Source organism: Esox lucius, chromosome 17 (genome assembly GCF_011004845.1).
Source record: "Esox lucius isolate fEsoLuc1 chromosome 17, fEsoLuc1.pri, whole genome shotgun sequence".
Lineage (NCBI taxonomy): Eukaryota > Metazoa > Chordata > Actinopteri > Esociformes > Esocidae > Esox > Esox lucius.
The window spans coordinates 15,021,246-15,043,402 of record NC_047585.1 but is presented as its reverse complement, the minus strand read 5'-3'; the positions used below and the strand labels follow the sequence as shown (position 1 = coordinate 15,043,402).

Below are 22,157 nucleotides of genomic sequence, written 5' to 3'. Positions count from 1 at the left end.
CAGGACGACTGCATCGTATTGAGGGGAGGATGGATGGGGCCATGTATAGCGAGATCTTGGCCAACAACCTCCTTCCCTCAGTAAGAGCATTGAAGATGGGTCGTGGCTGGGTCTTCCAGCATGACAACGACCCGAAACACACAGCCAGGGCAACTAAGGAGTGGCTCCGTAAGAAGCATCTCAAGGTCCTGGAGTGGCTTAGCAAGTCTCCAGAACTGAACCCAATAGAACATCTTTGGAGGGATTGCCCAGCGACAGCCCTGAAACCTGAAGGATCTGGAGAAGGTCTGTATGGAGGAGTGGGCCAAAATCCCTGCTGCAGTGTGTGCAAACCTGGTCAAGAACTACAGGAAACGTATGATATCTGTAATTGCAAACAAAGGTTTCCGTACCAAATATTAAGTTATGTTCTGATGTATCAAATACTAATGTCATGCAATAAAATGCTAATTAATTACTTAAAAAAATGGGATTTTCTGGATTTTTGTTTTAGATTACGTCATTCAGAGTTGAAGAGCACCTATGATAAGCATGTCTACATGCTTTGTAAATGGGAAACACTGCTCAGGTTATCAAATACTTGTTCTCCCCACTGTAAATGCAATGGTAACCAATTTCTTATAGTAATTAAGCACTTCAGGGGTTTATGGCCAAAGAGCACGTGTGTTTAAAAATGTTAAGAAAATGTGTGTGTGTGTGTGTGTGTGTGTGCCCTAATCAGTCATTATAAAAGCAGTCGCCTGATTCCCCGCACTTATATTCAATCCTACACGGATGTCAGCAAACCTGCAAGATTAGGCAGCTGTGCGAGGCTAACTTTACATGGCCCATGACATTTTCCTGAGTAAGCTTGCCTTTGTCAACCACACAACAATGAACTACAGTAACTGTTGGCTAACAGTCCCTGCGACTGACAGCTCCGGGGCATCGCATGACCTCAGAGCTCCTCCGATTGGCTCGCATGATGCATGACAGGGAATTTAGAATCAAGAGCAACATGCCCAGTAACCATGGCGATGTCTGTCTCTGACCGGCGTCAGGAGGTCAGCTTAGTGTGGCCCATGTGTGTGTCCTTCTGAGTGCATTTTTAATAAAGTGATAATTGTTGTGTCTGAGTGTGTGTTCTATTGTGTGCTCGCCGGTAGCCATAATCAGGACCATAGGACACACTCACAATAGAGCAGAGGAGTGTAGGTGGCCACACACTTTCCTGTCGGGCCCCATGGACCCCTGCACACAATAACACTGGCCTCTCATTGGCCCCTCACTGGCAGGAACACCATTTGGGGAGAGCGAGCTGAGAAAGACACTGATCCACAGAGAGAGAGTGTGAAATGGGAGAGACGAGAGGAGGCCAACAAAAACAACTACTGAAGCTGGAAATGAGACCTACAACAGCCTTTCAGCTCTAGACTACAGGGAGGGAGAGATAGAACAGGGTGTGTGAAGTAGAAGAGGTCCAGAAGGAGGAGAGGGGGAAGAGGCAGAACTGTGTGGCATTGTATGGTGTGATGTGCTGGTGAATTATTGATAGTGCCCCAGCACTGAGGGGTGAGAGCAGAACATACTACTTTTCTCTACAATCTCTCTCACACACAAACACACACACACACACACCCCATGGTGGTTTTCCAAGTCCAGTTTGTTGATCTGGCCCATTCGGTTTATCAGACAGACTACAAAGAGCTGCTCTCTCTCTGTCTCTTCCCCCTCCCCCTTCTCACCCCATCCATCCCCCCTCTCCCTCTCCATCCCCTCTCCCCCTTTTATCCGCAGAGGAAGCCCGTTTGATCTGCCAGAGTCCTGCTGATAGAGAAATAAACACCCATCTCTTTCTACCTCTAAGACACACACACACAAAAACATGTGGTCCTCCAGCCTCACGTCTTGGAATCAAAGGCAAAAGCAACCAGAAACATCTTTTCAAAGTCACTGGTGAAGTGAAAAGCAAGCCTGTTCAAGCGTATTTCCCCTAGTTAATGATAGCGTTAGAGGGTGGCAGGCCTCAGACTGCGCCAGTCAGAGTTCAGAGCAGTCTAGAAGACCTCTGACGAAACTGAGAATGCAGTCATTGTCACTTGCAGGGCCGGACGCAATACAGCACAATGTGGTGGGGGGGGGGGTCATCCACGGATGACATCATAATGGCCTGCTATATGAGGGCTTAGTGTTCACATTTTCAAACCAGAGGTGCAACGTGTGGGAATGCTCACGAAGAACAATGGGGTTCGGGGTTTCGCGAGTCATTGGGACAGGTGGATGTTCCCTCGGCTGGAAAAATGTATCAACATGTGTGACCTACATTTAAGCATTTCCGTCATTACTACAACCAAAAGAAAGTGAAAAATGGACACGCGCGTGCATGAATGGAGAGGGCTTACAGAGAAATGACACCACCTAATTCTATGATCTGTTGCCGGGGGTGTGCGGAGATGCCTGCGTAAGCGCATTTACAACACAACAGTTTCATGTAGATGAACAAGGCTTCATGCCAGATTTGCGTTGGAGACACATTTCTTATAATTGTCAAGTGTGGCATGTCACCTACAGAGGTAACGTAGGATCGTTTTCCGACAGACACTCTCCGTGGCTGCTGAGGTCTATAGACAATGTCTCTGTCGACACAGGAAGCTCCATCAACAGCATCAGAAGGAAACTGAGACAATTCTACTAATCACTGGCAACAGCACCTCCACAGAGTGCGCCGTTAGCTACCTCCCAGCTCACAACATCATGAGTTTATGCTACCTTCCAGGTCAGGGGTCACCATAAATTGTGCACACCTGTGTTTATTGACAATAGAGCGCAGCGGGAATTTCTCATTGGTAGTGTGAAGTGTGAAAAACAAAACATCTACCGGTTTGTACTGATGTCATTCTACATAGTAGAACAGAACATCTCCCGGTTTGTACTGATGTCATTCTACATAGTAGAACAAAACATCTCCCGGTTTGTACTGATGTCATTCTACATAGTAGAACAAAACATCTCCTGGTTTGTACTGATATAATTCTACATAGTAGAACAAAACATCTCCCGGTTTGTACTGATGTCATTCTACATAGTAGAACAAAACATCTCCCGGTTTGTACTGATGTCATTCTACATAGTAGAACAGAACATCTCCCAGTTTGAACTGATGTCATTCTACATAGTAGAACAAAACATCTCCCGGTTTGTACTGATGTCATTCTACATAGTAGAACAAAACATCTCCCGGTTTGTACTGATGTCATTCTACATAGTAGAACAGAACATCTCCCAGTTTGAACTGATGTCATTCTACATAGTAGAACAAAACATCTCCCGGTTTGTACTGATGTCATTCTACATAGTAGAACAAAACATCTCCCAGTTTGTACTGATGTCATTCTACATAGTAGAACAGAACATCTCCCGGTTTGTACTGATGTCATTCTACATAGTAGAACAGAACATCTCCTGGTTTGTACTGATGTCATTCTACATAGTAGAACAGCACTGATGTGTTACATTACTACATGTTTGGTAGGCTCTGTTTAAACAGCGCCACAAGGATCTGACAACCCCAAACATGCTTACACATGCATGTTACAGAGATCAAATCATCCTGAAAAAAAATATTATTTCATTGTACATTTTTAAAATGTTCCACCTTTTTTGGCAAAGTAAAATGTTTCCCAGGCGAATAAATCCCTCAAAACTGAAATGAGAGAGACAGATAGAGGAGAGAGATAAACGGATAGACAAAGTGTGGCAGAGAGATATATATAAAGAAAGATTTCGAGAGAGATATATATTGATGGAACTGGATTTCGACAGAGCTTACAGATTCTTCCAATGAGTCCACCAATCAAAGAAAGACGGAAATAATGATAAATACATAGAAAGAGACAGAGACTGGAAAGAGGTAAGAAAAGACCCTGGGGCATTTACCAGAACGTTACAGTGTCTACACAAAGACGGTTAGGAGGAGTGCATTATGGGATAGTTTTCAGCAGAAACACTAGCAAGAACTTGTCTGACAACAAACTGAAACAACAATGTTCCACATCTTTTGAACAGACAGAGGTATATTTGACAGAGATGTGTCTGTGTTACAGTGATCCAAACAGTGGGGGAGGTCAGCCTACTGTCTAAGGAGTTCTCATTACTCCAATTCCTCACTCTGCTCCTTCACCCCTGACCCCTAACCCCTGAACCCACGGACATTAACTGTGTGTGTGCGAGTGCCATGTCCTCCTGACCCTGTGGCAAGTATTAAATGAGTTATGCAGTCTAGTATACGTGTAAATGTGTGTGTGTGTGTGTGTGTCTGAGGACATCTGGTGTCAGTGAGAAGTGACGGAGCACTGGTGGTCCAATGGAGTGGAGGGAGGTCAACGCTGTCCCCAGCAGAGGAGTATTCTCCAGGAGTGTCTCTCTCCCCAACCTTCATTAAAAACATAAATGAACAACATTTGTTGTTTCTGTGTGTGGGTTTGTCTGTGTGTGCGCACGTGGATTACAAATCTGGAGTAGGAAAACATTCTGGTTTAAATTAGGCTATGGTTTGTTTCGGGTTAGAAGTTAAGATCAGGTTTAGATTTTGGGGTTAGGGTTAGTTTTACTGTCAGGGACAATAGGATTTTTTTTATGGGAATACATTTTTGTCCCAGAAAGGTCATCCTAGGTATAATAATATACAGTTCCGTCCGGATATATTTGGACACAAACACAATTTTCATAATTTGGGCTCTGTACGCCACCACAATGGATTTGAAATGTAACAACCGAGATGCAATTGAAGTGTAGGGCTTTCATCCCTACATGAAACATTTAGGAATTGCAACCATTTTCATACAGTTCCCTTATTTCAGGGGCTCAAATGTAATTGGACAAATTAACACAACCATAAAGAATATTTTCATTTTAGAAACTTTGTGGAGAATCCTTTGCAGGCAATGACTGCTTCAAGTCTGGAATGCATGGACATCACCAAACACGGGGTTTCCTCCTTTGTGATGCTTTGCCAGGCCTTTACTGCAGCTGTCTTCAGTTGTTGTTTGTTCGTGGGAGTTTCATCAAGTGAAATACATACTCGATCGGGTTGAGATCAGGTGATTGACTCGGCCATTGCAGAAAATTCCACGTCTTTGCCTTAAAAACCCCTGAGTAGCTTTCGCAGTATTCCATCTGTAAAGTGTAGCGCTGTCCAATCAACTCCACCGAATTTGGCTGAATCAGAGCATTCCCTATACACTTCAGAATTCATCCAGCTGCTTCTGTCTTCTGTCACATCATCAATAAACACTAGTGACCCAGTGTCATTGGAAGCCATAAATGCCCATGCCATCACACTGCCTCCACTGTATTTTACAGATGATGTTGTATGCTTCGGATCATAAGCCATTCCAAGCCTTCTCCATACTTTTTCCCCCCATCATTCTGGTACAGGTTGGTCTAAGTTTCATCTGTCCAAAGAATGCTGTGCCACAACTGGGCTGGCTTTAGTAGATGTTTTTTGGCAAAGTCTAATTTGGCCTTTCTATTCTTGAAACTTATGAATGGTTTGCACCTTGTGCTGAACCCTCTGTATTTGCTCTTGTGAAGGCTTCTCTTTATGGTCTCCTGGAGAGTGTTCTTCACTTGCCTGGATGTTGTGATGGGGTTTTTCTTTACCATGGAAAAGATCCTACGATCATCCACCACTGTTGTCTTCCGTGGACTCCAGGCCTTTTTGTGTTGCAGAGCTCACCAGTGCGTTCCTTTTTTCTCTGAATGTACCAAACTGTTGTTTTGGCCACTCCTAATGTTTCTGCTATCTCACTGATGGAATTTCTTATTTCTGAAGCCTAAGGATGGCCTTTTTCATTTGCATTGAGAGCTCCTTTGACCACATGTTGTGGGTTCACAGCAACAGCTTCCAAATGTGAATGACACAACTGGAATCAACTCCAGATCTATTACCTGCTTAATTGAGGAAGAACTAATGAAGGAATAGTCCACACCTGTCCATGAGACAGCTTTTGAGTCAATTGTCCAATTACTTTTGGCCCCTTGAAAAAGAGGCCGGCTACATATTAAAGAGCTGTAATTCCTTAACCCTTCCTCCAATTTGGATGTGAATACCCTAATATTAAAGCTGAGAGACTGCACTTTAAGCCCATATTCCTATTGTTATGGGCTTAAAGTCCATATTATTTAACTATAACTTGAATATATTTTGGTAAACAGCCTTAATAACAAAACGTGTGTCAGTGTCCAATTATTTCCGTACGTAACTGTGGTGTGTGTTTGTGTATATACTAAAAGTTCAAAGCAAAGTTGAGATTCAAAGTCTAACCACAGACACACAGACATGCACATTGCCACATGGGAAGACATTTTACTGGTAAAAATGTGCCGAAATGTGACGCAACATTTGATTTAGCTACCAAAGCCATTGTTTTTCGGCTCATTCAGTGATAACAGAACAGGCCATACCAGATCCACCTTGTATCGTGGCAACCTTACTCAGCCTACGGTAAAAAGGAAAAAAAAAACATTTATTATTGTTTCAAAGTGGGATCACTAAAAGTTTAGGCCTAAACAAGTGTTAGTTCTAGGCCTAAAGACTAAAATGAACAGAACCAAATCTAATCAAAATAACTCCCCTTATGCTAACAATGGACATTTCCTAACTGCCATTCAAAGAGTGCAAATCCACTTGTTTTCTAGTGGAGCCTCAAAACCAGAGAAGATGAGTTTTCAGATTAGGTTAGTTATGCCTACAGTAATATATTTTACTTAACAATGAAGTGGAAAATGTAAAATAATATACTATAAAAAAATGACATGTTTTCCAAGTACTGTCTGTACTGTCTACACTGCTGTGGTTAAGCGATGATGCAGTTATTGCGACAGCCCTACATACAGCCATGAGAAAAAGTAAGTACTCCCTCTTGGTCTTAACCATAAGGGTGTTTGGTAACACAATATGCCAAGACCAAAATACCAATCTGAAGTCCTCAGAAGAAATTATATTAATGCCCATGAGTCTGGAAGTGGTTACAAAGCCATTTCCAAGCAATTCTAAGTACATAATTTTACTGTGCGATGGATCATCTACAAATGGAGAAAATTCCAGAACATTAGCCATCTACATAGGACAGGTTGTTCCATCACATTCCAAGAGCTGACCGAAAATGCTCATCAAGGTCTCTAAGAACCCCAGGGTAACATCAGAGGATATATAGATCTCTCTCGCAACAATCAGTGTCAAAGTGCATGAGTCAAATGTCAGAAAGAGACTCTCCAAACGTGGACTACATGGGAGGTCAGGAAGGAAGGAGTGTCTGCTCTCAAAAAAAATTGTCAAGCCATGACTGACCTTTGTAAGACAACAACTGGTTAAAGATCAAAATGACTGGAATTATGTGCTTTGGACAAATCCATCGAAGGTGTAACTGTTTGGCCTGAAATACCAGACAAAACACTGCCATTGATCAGAAGAACCAAACACCAACCTTAAAGCTTGGAGGTGTGGCATTACGTTTTGGAGCTGCTTTAAACACTGAGTCAACCATTAATTCCATATTGTACCCGAGAATTCTGAAGAGAATGTGAGGACATCTGTCAAAAAGATAAATAGAAATAAAAATAGAAATAGAAAATGGATCTTACAATAGGACAATGTTCGAAAACACACAAGTCAAGCTACAATAGACTGTGCCAAAAAGAAGAAATGGAGGTTTAAAGAATGACCAGGCCACAATCAAAATGCTGTTGGTGGACTTTAAGTGGGACGTGCATGAAAGACAGCCCTGGACCATGACACATTTGAAGCAGCAATGAAAGAACAGTGGTAAAATAGTAAAAATAGTCTTCCAGCTGATTTAAGAGACTGGTCTACAGTAACAAGAAACAGCTACATTAAGTTATTTTAGCCAAAAAGGCAACACCAGCAATTGAAGCTATGGGTGTACTTTCAGGATATGAAAGAATTTGTCAGTGGTGTGAATACCTTCACAAGGATCTCTAAGTACAGTAGTTAAACCTAAACTATCTGATTTCCCTGCACAATGATTTGGTACTGGTCCTGTCTGTATAGGCCTAAGTCAAGCTATTTTCATTAGTTATTGATGTGTTTGCCAAAGGCTAGGCACTTCTCTAGATTTCACTGATAGTCTTATTATTATTAGGTGTGTTTTCCAAAGACAAAGCATGACTAGATTTCTGTCTTTATTAATTGCCATTTGTTATTCATTACATATACTGTATATACCGTATATATTCTGTGTTACCTTTCCTTTCTCATACTGTTTTCTTCCTCTACATTATTGTAAAAAGTGTAATATCCCTACTGTTTATATAGCATGTGAGAAATAACATTTGGCATGAAATCCCCTCTTGATATCAGCACAAGACCTGCCATTGAATCCATAGAAAATATTTGCTCAAAGAAGATTATTATTCAGATAAATAATTAAATATGGTGAGGAGACATTAGTGCAAAATAGCAAAGATTCCTGAAAACGCAAAACATTTTTTTTTAAAGAATACAAAGAGGAGATACACAGCATGTCTCTGTTCTCTCTGATGCAGGACACACTCCACAACACAGATACTGCTCAAGACAACTATACATATGTGTGTGTGTGTTGTTGTGTGAGGTTTCAGGGGAGGATGTGATGAATGTCTTCATTAAAATAGCATTAACAGAGGTGTGAACCACAGACCAGGGCTGAGGCACTGCGGCTGCTCATTCTGCAACCACGCACACGCACACGCGCACACGCACACGCACACACACACGCACACGCACACACACACGCACTGCCTGAAGGAGAGGGTATGTGGAGATTAGATGATAGAAAAAACAAGGAGTTATGAGGAAAGAAAGAAGAGCTGGAATGAAATCGGGGGTATGTTGCTAGAGGCATTAAAGCAATTTGAATGAGGGGTGATTATAGAATGAGGAAACAAGCAAAATGCAGTGAGGGATTCATGTAGGAACAGTGTTGTTATCTGTCTATAGACAGTGTTGTTATCTGTCTATAGACAGTGTTGTTATCTGTCTATAGACAGTGTTGTTATCTGTCTATAGACAGTGTTGTTATCTGTCTATAGACAGTGTTGTTATCTGTTTATAAACAGTGTTGTTAAAGGTATCTGTCTATAGACAGTGTTGTTATCTGTCTATAGACAGTGTTGTTATCTGTCTATAGACAGTGTTGTTATCTGTTTATAAACAGTGTTGTTAAAGGTATCTGTCTATAGACAGTGTCCTTAGATATATCTGTTCATAGACAGTGTTGTTAGATCTATCTGTCAGCAGACAGTGTCCTTAGATATATCTGTTCATAGACTGTTGTTAGATACACACCTAAAGGATTTTTAGGAACACCATACTAATACTGTGTTTGACCCCCTTTCACCTTCAGAACTGCCTTAATTCTACGTGGCATTGATTCAACAAGGTGCTGAAAGCATTCCATCAGAGGATGGGTACATGGTGGTCATAAAGTGATGGACATGGTCAGAAACAATGCTCAGGTTTTGTTAAAAGTCTGTTAATAGACAGTGTCGTTAGATATATTTGTTTATAGACAGTGTTATTACATGTATCTGTTCATAGTATTTGTATACAGTTTTTTCAGAGGTATCCCGTAATAGATACATCTAACAATACTATATACAGATACAAATATGGAACAAACATATGTCTGAATAAGGAATGATGGAAGGAGAGAAGAGAGAGGGGAATCCGAGGAAGGAGAAGAGGGGGTGGTAGCTCAAGATAAATGTAGCTAGAGGCTGCTGGCCTCCCATCATTCAAAGTGTAATGAGATATAAGCAGTGTGTGAAAGTGTCTGTGTGCGTGTGTTCGTGCATGATGCAGGATCCCCAAAGACAAATCTAAATTCTTCATTTCACTTCCACAAACCCAGAAAAAAATGGGGGCAATTCAGTTACCTTGGCAACCGGTCTGCCTGCCTGAAGATTACCACTGATAATAGAGACGGAGCACAAACACCTCTCCTTGCCTATGTGGAGAAACCCTCTTCTCTCGTGGTTCTGTCTCAACGTGGTCCTTTACGCAAGGGGGTGGGCAGGCAGGGAGCCACTCTGCAATCTGTACCACCTAACCACTCAGCTGGATCCCAGAACACACTGCTGTACACCAACAGTCATGTTGCGGCTCCCAAACCGACATTCCGTTTTAGAGGACCTCCCAGGGTCATCTTGGCCTGGGGTCAAGACTCAGGTGAGTATGCACAGTTCGTATGCAAACATGCCGTGAAGAGAAGCATATCTCCTCTGTCCCCGAGACACTGGTCCGACATCCAATCTGTTTGGTTCCCTTTTTAATTACCTTCACCACATTTTTATCCCCATTCTTGTGATCCAGTTATTGATCAAGGCACTGCTTTGTGACAGCAACTTTGGAGATGTCTTCCAAAGCTCAACCTGGATGTCGAAGACGGGATTCTTACGCAGTGGAAGGAACTCTCCATATTTGATTACTAACCCCCACAGATCCAGACGGTGCTGGCAAATGGCACTGACCTCCAGGGGAAGCCTGGGTTATGTATGCTCCTTTTGTCTTTCAGTTTATTTACAGCTACTGGACTTTCTTCTCTCCTCCGGTAAAACATCAATAAATACAGGATGTGTGCGTCTTTGTTTAAACCTGGGCTGCATATAGAGCTCAGTGTTCCTATTGCTATCGAATGTTCCAACATCCTCTCCCTCTCTCTCTGACACACGGGTAGTGGCTTTTGAGCTGAGCAGCCTCAGAGGGTGTGTTTAAAACAAATGTGTCAAATTTAATCAGAACTGACAAACATTATTAAAGATATGAGAGAGAGAACAATGACAGAGAGGGAGATGAGAATGAGGAACAAAAGATGAGATAAACAGGAGACACATGAGAAAGAGAAAGAGAGATGAGGAGATAAAGAGGAGACTGATGAGAAAGAGCAGTGAGAGATGAGACAGAGAGACAGATGAAAAAGAGCAGTTAGAGATAAGATAGAAAGACAGATGAGAAAGAGCAGTGAGAGATGAGGAGAGAAAAAGGAGACATGAGAAAGAGCAGTGAGAGATGAGATAGAGAGGAGACAGGTGAGAAAGAGCAGTGAGAGATGAGACAGAGAAACAGAGGAGAAAGAGCAGTGAGAGATGAGGAGAGAAAGAGGAGAGAAAGAGGAGACATGAGAAAGAGCAGTGAGAGATGAGATAGAGAGGAGACAGGTGAGAAAGAGCAGTGAGAGATGAGGAGATAAAGAGGAGACAGATGAGAAAGAGCAGTGAAAGATGAGGAGATAAAGAGGAGACAGATGAGAAAGAGCAGTGAGAGATGAGATAGACAGATGAGAAAGAGCAATGAGAGATGAGGAGATAAAGAGGAGACAGATGAAAAAGACTAGTGAGAGATGAGATAGAGAGACAGATGAGAAAGAGTAGCGAGAGACGAGGAGAGGAAGGGGGAGATAAGAAGGAGAGAGTGAAAAGAGTGCTTACGACTGATGCTTCTGAGAATGTGTTCATTGTTCTCTCACACATATAGGGACAAAAGACAGAGGGAAAGACTGAAAGTAAGAAAGAAAAAAGAAAGGAAAAGAAAAGGGGGGAGGTAGAGAGCAAAGCTCATGTTTCACATTCTTACACGCTCTCACAGGTTGCTCCACTGTTGCTATGATTGACTGTGTGTGTGTGTGTGTGTGTGTGTGTGTGTTTCTAGGCAGAAGGTGTCAACGGGAACACAAAAAAAAAATGAAACACGCTAAGACACGCACAGACCCCTACCTCTCACTATGCCTCGGGGGGTGACAGCATCATTTAGAGAACAGACAGGGAGACGGTCTAATGCTACCAACACCTTGAAATATTCTGGACATCAACCACAAAAGTACACAGTTTCTCTAAATGACTGTGGTCCTTCCCACTTCCCGCGAGAGCGACTGAACAGTAGATATACAGACATTCAGACCGGTTTGTCGTGCCTTATGAGGGGCTGGAGAAACACAATGCAGGACAACAAACTGGTTTTCCTTCAAATCTCTTAATGCCTAGACTACAGCTGACCTGATGCTAATGCTTCAGTTGAAAACATAGAACATTAACACAAGACAAGTGCACGTTCATATTCGCCTATCTGTAACAATTGAGTGAAACGTGTGTTTGTGTACGAAGTCATCGAGTGTCCACTCAAAAGCACTAGTCCGACAGTTCAACGACATAACTGAACACAAAGGCACAGGCACACTAAAGCACACACACATCAAAGCAGGAACCATTGACTGACTGGGAAAAGAGCCATTGCACAATCCCAGCATGCCTTAGTAATAGGGGATTGTTTGAGGGGCTGCGGCCTGTGCATTTGCCAATCGCAGCAACCGGAACATCTGGTATCCAATGAGGATGGTCAGAACATCTGGCATAAATGAATGCCCGTCTTCCAATACTTGAACTTTAACCTCTCCCACCTGGCACTGCACTCTTCTTTTCATTGCTCTCTCTGTCAATGACACCCCCTCCTTCTCTCCCTCTCTCTCTCGCCATCCCTCTCTCTCCCTCTCCCTCCCCGTAGTGCTACAATTAAGTTTAGTTCAAAAGGTTATCCCCCTGGATCAGATATAGGAGGAAATGCCTAGAAACAGAATGAGTAGGACCAACAAAATGAGTAGAACTCCCCATTCCTAAGGCAAGGACTTGGAATCCGACAGGAAAAAATAGGTAGATAACTTCTAATGGAAGATAATTACAGTACTACTGAGGTAAGTGTGATTGTGGGTGTACGTCCTTGGGAGAAGGCTGACTCGGCATAGTGGCCCAATGGTGTTTAGAGACAGCGATGTGTGTGTGTGAGTGTGTCTGTGTTGGCTAATAAATTACTGCATTGAAAAAAAGATTGGATGGAGCAGAAAGGCAATGGGACCATTTTTATCTTTGCAGCACATATCACTGAGGCAGCGTGCACACACACACACGCACGCACGCAGACGTCTTGACAGGTTTGCAGCAACTCCTTTCTGATGATCCCTGACTGTCCCTTCATACCCTTGTCAGTATCTCTGTCTCAACCAGAGTGTGGGCAGAGTTAACAGGACTTTCAGCCCGCCTTTACTGATCCCTGAAACCCTTCAGGGTTCACAGCAAATTGCTGGTCTTGTGAGTCGAAATGTCAGTTGGGAGAACAACTTTGCATATTCTGGTGCGCATGAACTATGAACGCTGAGGCTGTAAATTTTTTCATCCCTATTTTAGTCATGTAGCAGATGCTCTTAACCAAATGAACAAGGAGAGCTGTCTTGCTCAAGGAGAGAATGACAGACTTTCCACTTGCTGGCTAGGATCTGCAACCTTTCGGTTACTGGACAGGTTCTTTAAACAAGTTATCGGCTGCCACTGTATAAAGTTAATTTTAGACCCTAGCCAATAGGCTATAACGACTATATAAAGCTCTGAAAAGAATTAAAGACCACTCCTAATTTTCCTTAAATCAGCATCTCTACATGTATACCATCCATTCCATTCCAGTGTCTGTTAAATTCCAACACAGGCACAAATCATTTTACTTAATGAGGTAGTGATTAGGTGATTACCTGAACCTAATCAATTACTTTAATGAGGAAAAGTATAAAACCACTGCTGTGGTCATCACTATCCTCTTGCAATAGGACCAGCTGGATGGCAAAAACAATGCAAGTAGTACTTCAAAGGTCATTTGAATAAAAAAAGAACTATTCAGCATGACAAAAGAGTTGAAAAGAAAAGCTTTGAGGAAAAGAAGGGTACAATTCTGGCTTTACTGGCAGAGGGATACATTGAGCGTCAGGTTGCTTCCATCCTGAAATTTCAAAGACGGCGGTTCATAAGAACAAGGTCAAGCAACAGACATTGGGGACAACAAAGCAACAGACTGGTAGGGGGCGAAAACGACTGTCCACTGACCGAGATGACCGTCAACTAATTTGAATATCACTCAACAACTGTAGGATGACATCAAGTGTCCTACAAAAAGAATGGCAAACAGCAGCTGGGGTGAAGTGCACGGCGAGGACGGTTCGAAACAGGCTCCAAGGGGCAGGGCTGAAGTCGTGCAAAGCTAGAAAAAAGCCCTTCATCAATGAGAAGCAAAGAAGAGCCAGGCTAAAGTTTACAAAAGACCATTAGGATTGGACCATAGAGGTAGAGGTTTGAATTTTTCCCCCTCGAAGAATTCAGTTTGTTTTTCAATTGAATTGTTCACATTATAGGTCACAATGTCTGACATGATTTATCTTTGTCTCATTCTTTTACATCACAAAAACCTGGCATTTTCACAGGGGTGTGTAGACTTTTTTATATCCACTGTATAATGTAGGCCTATCAGAGTCCTGCCAACACAACCAATGGAGGAGCAAAGCCCATAACATTTTAAAAGCTAAGGTGGGTAATGACATGAGCGGATGGGGTTTTGATCTTGTTATTATATGTACTTGGTCTGTAATACAATGGGACACATCGGTGTTGGCTTATTGCACTGAATTAAGTGTTACAGTAAGATTGAAAAGATGGCTTTATAAAATAAAATAAATTAATTCCACTAGGCCTACAGAGAATCAAATCCTGTCAAATGTGCTTATTACTACTTACATATCAATCATTTCTAGAAGTGCAACCCTCCCCCTTAAAGTCATGAACAAGTTCTTAACCTGACTTTTTTGTTTTAAAGACGTCTCAAAATGTATGTTTGTACACTCACCTAAAGGATTATTAGGAACACCATACTAATACTGTGTTTGACCCCCTTTCGCCTTCAGAACTGCCTTAATTCTATGTGGCATTGATTCAACAAGGTGCTGAAAGCATTCTTTAGAAATGTTGGCCCATATTGATAGGATAGCATCTTGCAGTTGATGGAGATTTGTGGGATGCACATCCAGGGCACGAAGCTCCCGTTCCACCACATCCCAAAGATGCTCTATTGGATTGAGATCTGGTGACTGTGGGGGCCAATTCAGTACAGTGAACTCATTGTCATGTTCAAGAAACCAATTTGAAATGATTCGAGCTTTGTGACATGGTGCATTATCCTGCTGGAAGTAGCCATCAGAGGATGGGTACATGGTGGTCATAAAGGGATGGACATAGTCAGAAACAATGCTCAGGTAGGCCGTGGCATTTAAACGATGCCCAATTGGCACTAAGGGGCCTAAAGTGTGCCAAGAAAACATCCCCCACACCATTACACCACCACCACCAGCCTGCACAGTGGTAACAAGGCATGATGGATCCATGTTCTCATTCTGTTCACGCCAAATTCTGACTCTACCATCTGAATGTCTCAACAGAAATCGAGACTCATCAGACCAGGCAACATTCTTCCAGTCTTCAACTGTCCAATTTTGGTGAGCTTGTGCAAATTGTTGCCTCTTTTTCCTTTTTGTAGTGGAGATGAGTGGTACCCGGTGGGGTCTTCTGCTGTTGTAGCCCATCCGCCTCAAGGTTGTGCGTGTTGTGGCTTCACAAATGCTTTGCTGCATACCTCAGTTGTAACGAGTGGTTATTTCAGTTAAAGTTGTCTCTTCTATCAGCTTGAATCAGTCGGCCCATTCTCCTCTGACCTCTAGCATCAACAAGGCATTTTCGCCCACAGGACTGCCGCATACTGGATGTTTTTCCCTTTTCACACCATTCTTTGTAAACCCTAGAAATGGTTGTGCGTGAAAATCCCAGTAACTGAGCAAATTGTGAAATTACTCAGACCGGCCGGCAAGTGACGCACAAACAAGCGTGGAATGTCAACAGATGTGCTACCTGCGCTGTGATTGGAGCTCCTGGTATGAAAAGTACATCCTACGGGGCTACTGTCAATTGGAGGTTTTCTTTTGCAGATGTGCTTTGGCTCTGCCTACAGCCAAATCACAGTCCTGCTAAGTTTGATTTGTTTCAGTGTGTTGTACTGAAAAGGGCCACGTTGACACGGCAACGCCATCAGGCTTGAAACAGCCTCTGTGTGTCCGGGTCCAGGTCCGTGGTACAGGTTGACCCGTTCATGACAAAATGGAATCAGGCACCAAACAGGAAGGAAGCGTGCACTAACACACACACAATATGAGTTCTACCCTGACTTCTGATCCTTCCTATCCTTTTAGACAAACATCCTTCCTGAGAGATTATTTTAAACCCGGTCAGCATTTCCTATTCAGTACATGCAGACTACCTCGCTCTTGTTCTCTCGATTCTCATTCCCCCTCACACAGTCTCCCCCCCTCACACAGCCTCTCCCCATCACACGTTCACACAGATGGAATAGACAATCATCAGTTTGACCGGTGGTCAACCCAGTGTTAAAACTAATCAATTTAGTCCACTGCCATTTTAGTGTGACCCAAACGCGCACACAAACACACACAGTTCGGCACTAATTGATTGTGGGTCTTTAGGAATAATCGTACAAAAGTGGACAATGGGCAATTAAGGGAACAAACATCTGATTAGCGGAGCCTTAACTAGCATACACACACAACCACGCACACACGCACACATGCACTTCTAGTCAGGCTGAAAAGTAATCCGGTAGCAACATGACTAATTGGATCGGCAACGGCACACCGTGTTTTAATAGCTTCCAACTGTACCGGCTTGAATAAGTGTGTTAGAGTGGACAATGGTTCCCCTGGATGATAAACACATTCACATTTTAGTCGTCTCTCATCCAGAGCCACTTCCAGATAGAACATTCATCTGGAGACAGCGGGGACAACCACTCTACCCAAGACAGAGTAAAGCTCCTTCAATGAAGTGGCTATCAGTGAGTCAGTGCTAAAATCATTGTGAAAAATGGATTACGGGAAACAAAACAGGCACACAAAAACGTAGACGCATTGGTTGGTGAAATCCAACAGTTGTGGGGGGGGGGGCAGTTTTTTCAGAAATTCAATATAAAAAGTAGGGATGCCGACGTTTTCAGAGAATGTGCAGGTGCTCTGCCTTCAAAGCTCTGAGGGGAAGCTGGTTCCACACCACTGGGGTGTCGGAACAGAGAAGGCCAACGGTCAGCTGACCCCAGGCGGACGAATGAAAAGCAGAGGTTGAGATCTACTTCTTTAAGGGTAGGGAGATGAGGCTCCTCTTACTGCTAAATAGGTAAGAACCACAGCCTTCTGCTGGATGAGAGACTCAACAGGAAGTCGGTGGACTGAGCGGAGGAACAGGGGTGACAAGGGAGAAGAGGCACTAAACACTGTGACAGGCTGTATGAAGGAAACACACTGGTAGAAATGAACGACGGCGACTTGTCCAATGCCCACTTCCTGTGGATACCAAACACAACACGTACTGTCACCAAAACAGTTACAACAGAAGACAACTTTTAATCCCCAATGTCTCTTCGTCTTTCTGCCTGTCTGCTGGGTTAGTGACCCATATAATTGACGTTAATGATAAATGATAAATTCAGTATTCAGTAGGGTAACCCAGTATGGTTCAAAATACACACACACACACACACACACACACACACTCTCTCTCTCTGCCTATACAGACATCACACGCTCAGTATTCAGCAGGTCCACTCTCTCTACGAAGTGCTTTGTCCGATCAAATATACATTACTCAGCCTGTGAATGCACACAAGGGACACCAACACACACACAAACATTCACACACAGAAGCACCCAAACACACACTAAAAAAGCATGCATTGTGCCTCTTCTATTTTCCCATTGTGCTGTAGTGAAAGCAGCCATTCACATCAGAAACGCGCACACACACCGCTGATATCTGATATGTCTCCAGGACTGTTTAAATCTCTGTTAACCCACAGAGATTTAAATAGACAATGTCCCTATGAAATAATGTGTGCATTTCACTGGACATCTGACAGCGTGTTCCACTTGAGACTAGTGTGTTTGTGTGTCCCTGTGCATTAACAGTCTACCTGCATCTGAGCACACATGTGGCGTACTCCAGACTGCCAGATCATCAGGATTCCGTCTATTTCCCACATTTCCGGTGGTGCCTGCAGAAATGACATTCCTCTCACACTTCTCCCACCACCTGGGACTGGCCTGGGAATAACAGACTGCCTGTGGAATTCCAGACCTGTGAAATGGGCCGTGATATCCATTCCTGCTCCGCTGAGCCGCCGGGGCTGGAATACATGGCATAGGTTTATTTTCCCATTCCCAGACTAGATCCTGAGAACAGAGGTGGGGGGTGGCAGACTCACAACACCTCTCTATCCCACTGCCACAGAGCTTTCAACCAATTGACTGGCAATGATGACCGCATGTGTAACTGGTCGGGCACAGTATTCCAATCAGCCACCCTCTGTTGGTTTGTGTTTAATAACAGCCCTTAGCTGTGGTATATTGGCCATATACCATAGACCCTTGTGCCTTGTTGCTTTATAAACCGGGTGATTAAAAAAATCTATATGTACACACACACACACACACACCAGATCATATTTTATTTTTATTCTCACTAAAATGGTAACCAGTTCATAATAGAAATAAAGTGCCTCAGGCTTTTACGGGGTGTTGCTGCGGGCTGTCCACATTGCGTTCTGCCTAAGGTGTGTTATATTGGTGCTATACCACAGCCCCTCAACGTGTGTTATATTGGTGCTATACCACAGCCCCTCAACGTGTGTTAAATTGGTGCTATACCACAGCCCCTCAACACGTGTTAAATTGGTGCTATACCACAGCCCCTCAACGTGTGTTATATTGGTGCTATACCACAGCCCCTCAACGTGTGTTAAATTGGTGCTATACCACAGCCCCTCAACACGTGTTAAATTGGTGCTATACCACAGCCCCTCAACACGTGTTAAATTGGTGCTATACCACAGCCCCTCAACGTGTGATATATTGGTGCTATACCACAGCCCCTCAAGCATGAATATCACAAAGCAGACAGCAATAAAAATCACACACACCCAAAACGCAGAGCGGAGCAACAATAGGTTCGTAGAAACTCTGGTTTACCCCCATTTAAAGACACAGACAGACAGGGAGGTGATGTGTGGATGCAAAGAGGAGTGGGAGTTCTCCATCATGTCTCCATGACAAGCAAATCAATGCAGGGGATCGATGGACAAACATAAACTCTACACGGTGCTAAACGCCACCACTGCTGCACCAACTCACAAATCTCACCACGGAAGACTCTTCACAAAGGGACACACAGACAAATGACCCTGTAGCTCGTGAAAAGATGCGTTGTGGACTTGTGTCTTCACCGATGGGCTAGGGAGAGGAGGACCTGGCGTAGGGCACAAACACGCAGCCAGCCCGGGCCTGCTGGAGCCTCCGTCCTAACAACTGACACCAGGGTGCCAAGCTGTCCGTGAGCTTAACACTGTCCTGTTCAATGGGCATGACATGAGGGAGAACGTGTTGAAAAAAGAAGGATGTTGATGTAGGCTCTTTCTGTACTTTCTGGTAGACACAGTAGTGAGGACATGTTTTCTCTTTTTAAATGTTTTCCTTTATCATCGCCAACTCAACACAGACACCCTGCAGCTGCCTCAGACACTTGACGGGGCATGACGTCACGGCCCTGGAAACCGTCCGGACACGGCAACACCGTCCAGGGCAAAAAGTCAGATTACGACGGGTCATTGCTTCAGTGAGACGCAGCTCAGCGATACAGAGCTGTGCGATCTATTAATCTGAGGTGCTTTCCTGCTTTATATCTGGAGTGGGTAATGAAAGTGAAATAGGGAAACTAGCCTAGGTCCCAGCCTCCGTACGGTTGGACAAAACTAGACTCTCTTTCTCCCAATACTCTCTTCTGTTAAACATGGGCCAGGTCTGTCCTGCTCTGTCATTACCACACTTCATAAGCAAACTTCATCAAATGTTTCTTCTCTTCTTTTTTCCTGTTCCTCTTGTCTGTTTGAAACCTGTCCCATCACAATCTTAATACAGTTTGAGGAATGTGGCATATCGTTGGGTCTGTGAAGTAAAGGTTTCAGAAAAGTAAGACTTGATAGGAAGCCATTTGTGACTGTTGAGACTCAGCTACCCAGAGGAGGTTGTGATAGAAGTGATGTCTGTCTCCCTGGCGTGTTTCCATGTCTGACCCATGTCAGGGATAAGAGGGGAGGGAGAGGAAAGGGGCCTTATCAATATCTACTGAGGCTACAGCTCTGTTCATTAAGAAGGTAATATCCTGTCTAATCTCTCACCCATGCTCTACCGTCCTCTATCAATCTAGTTTCCACTTCAAGTTGTTACCCATATTTCTCCCCAGCTCAAACAGCATGACTGGCTCTCTGACCAAGAAAATAACCCTAATAAAAATGGACAAACCATCAGGGAGTGAACAGGTAACACGCTAAACACCACCCACCTCTGTCGATCTCCTCTCACAACACCCCGTGAAAAACCTCGCGAAAAGCCTCCCGAACTCCCATTTTTGAATTGAGCAGTTCAGACGACAGCAGCGTACAGACACTCGCACGTGATGCGACGGGCTATTTAATTAATAATTTTGTCCAATATTCTAATCTTAACGTTGGTCTGACGGCCCGATGTCTGACTGTGTCACACAACAGACACAGGGAAATGAATTGCTTTAAGCAGCACCCCTCATACCAGCAGGCATGGAAACAGAGAAGAGAAAACGCCCTGCGTTGTTTCCCAGGCATGTCGAATCTGAAATCTCCTGGAAGGCTACACATAACATTATAGAACAGAACACGTTTCATATCATGTAATGAATGCGGCATCACATTTATTTATTTATTTTCTGATACGATTATTAGTTATAGGCTTTCGATTAATTGTGGCTATACGTATGTTCTTATCATAGAACGCTCTGATTTGACACCGCAGTAGGCTCCGATGACAATTTAATTAAATGAATGCCTACCAAACCCATGAAATAGGACAAACTCTTTGTAATCCTTAAAAAAAACAGGTTTTCAGTTTGGATACTGCAGTAGGTTAGACAAGGGTAACAGATCGTAGGTAGGCTATACGTTGACGTATCCACGGATAAAAATGCGACAAGACATTTGGGACAATACATCCAATATGAATGCAAGGAATATAATTTACAACAACGTAAAACTTGGTGGGAAAAGTATTACCTTTAACTTGAGTCTCATATTCGGCTACGATCTCCTTGTCCTTTCGGAATTTGGCCGGAGACGTCATGGCTGGTTCTTCTGATCAAAAACACTAACCGTCGCAACAATGGGATATTTGAGCAATCAGCGGGAAATTGTAACTTTAACAATTCGTATAAACAGACCCCAATGAAAGATTGTAGCGAGTAGCCCTACCGAGCTCTACAGCCCGTGGAGTGGTATTGTCTTCTGCCCCCTTCACTCTGGCCGCATTATAAGAGTTTGCCGATGCCGTATTCCCATTCGTCTGGATCGTTTCCTCAATACGTCCTCAAAACCGGTTATAAAGAAAACAGAGTAGAGATGCATTCCCCCTAAACCAACTATAAACTGTGAGCCAGTATACGGCCGGATGAGGAGACTCTCAAAAAGTTTAGTCCTTCTGTGAGTGGTTGTGACCGCGACGGTCGGAGGCTGGCCTGGCTCCGTGGATCTCTTCTCTTCCCCCTAGAGTGAGAGTGGGGTACATGGATGAGCTGAGAAGCCTTTGCGCAGGGATGCGAGACACACGCACAATGTGCATGTGTCGCATTCATTTGTTTGATAAATAAACTGAACAGTGCTTGGCCATACATTCTATCACAGAACAGAAGTTAAGCATCCTTGAATAGAATAGTGGCAGGTTATATACAATTAACAAACGATATCAACTTTGTCGGTCCTGGAGTGATTAGGTCGAATGTTGGATGATGATCCATGTCTTGGGCGGGAGTAGGATCAGATCCATATGTTAAGTATAGATAGTGATGTAGGGTTGTTGATTGGACCGTTGCCTTCACAGACTTTTTTTGCATTTTTTAATTGCGATTGTTACACAACATGTTAGAAATGCAACACACTTTTTATGCTGTGTCTATAAACAAAAACATATGGAAGGGCTCCGATAACAGAGGTCAAAATAAATGCAATTCCAATATGTCCATGATAGTTTTAAAACAATTATCTTTTTTTTTAATTTAATTTCCTTTGAATACAAGCAAACACAGGAAAAGTACAGCTAAAATACTTATTTTTATATTGAAGTTAATTTTATAAGGGGTTTTAAGCACTAGTTACTATGTATTCGTTATAGATCATTTAA

The 22,157-nt window shown here is 43.3% G+C and overlaps 1 protein-coding gene across 3 annotated transcripts in view; it reads right to left on the bottom strand.

Annotated features, from left to right (window-relative positions):
* srgap2 (SLIT-ROBO Rho GTPase activating protein 2) overlaps positions 1-22,157 on the bottom strand; it is a 74,599-nt gene that overhangs the window by 51,799 nt on the left and 643 nt on the right. For 2 of the 3 annotated variants that reach the window (XM_034287157.1, XM_034287156.1), the window contains exon 2: positions 21,038-21,523. In XM_034287157.1, coding sequence (XP_034143048.1) covers positions 21,038-21,104 — 67 coding nt within the window. In that variant the 5' untranslated portion in view covers positions 21,105-21,523. The remainder of the gene's footprint in view (positions 1-21,037; positions 21,524-22,157) is intronic. The other variant, XM_034287155.1, reaches the window with a different exon arrangement.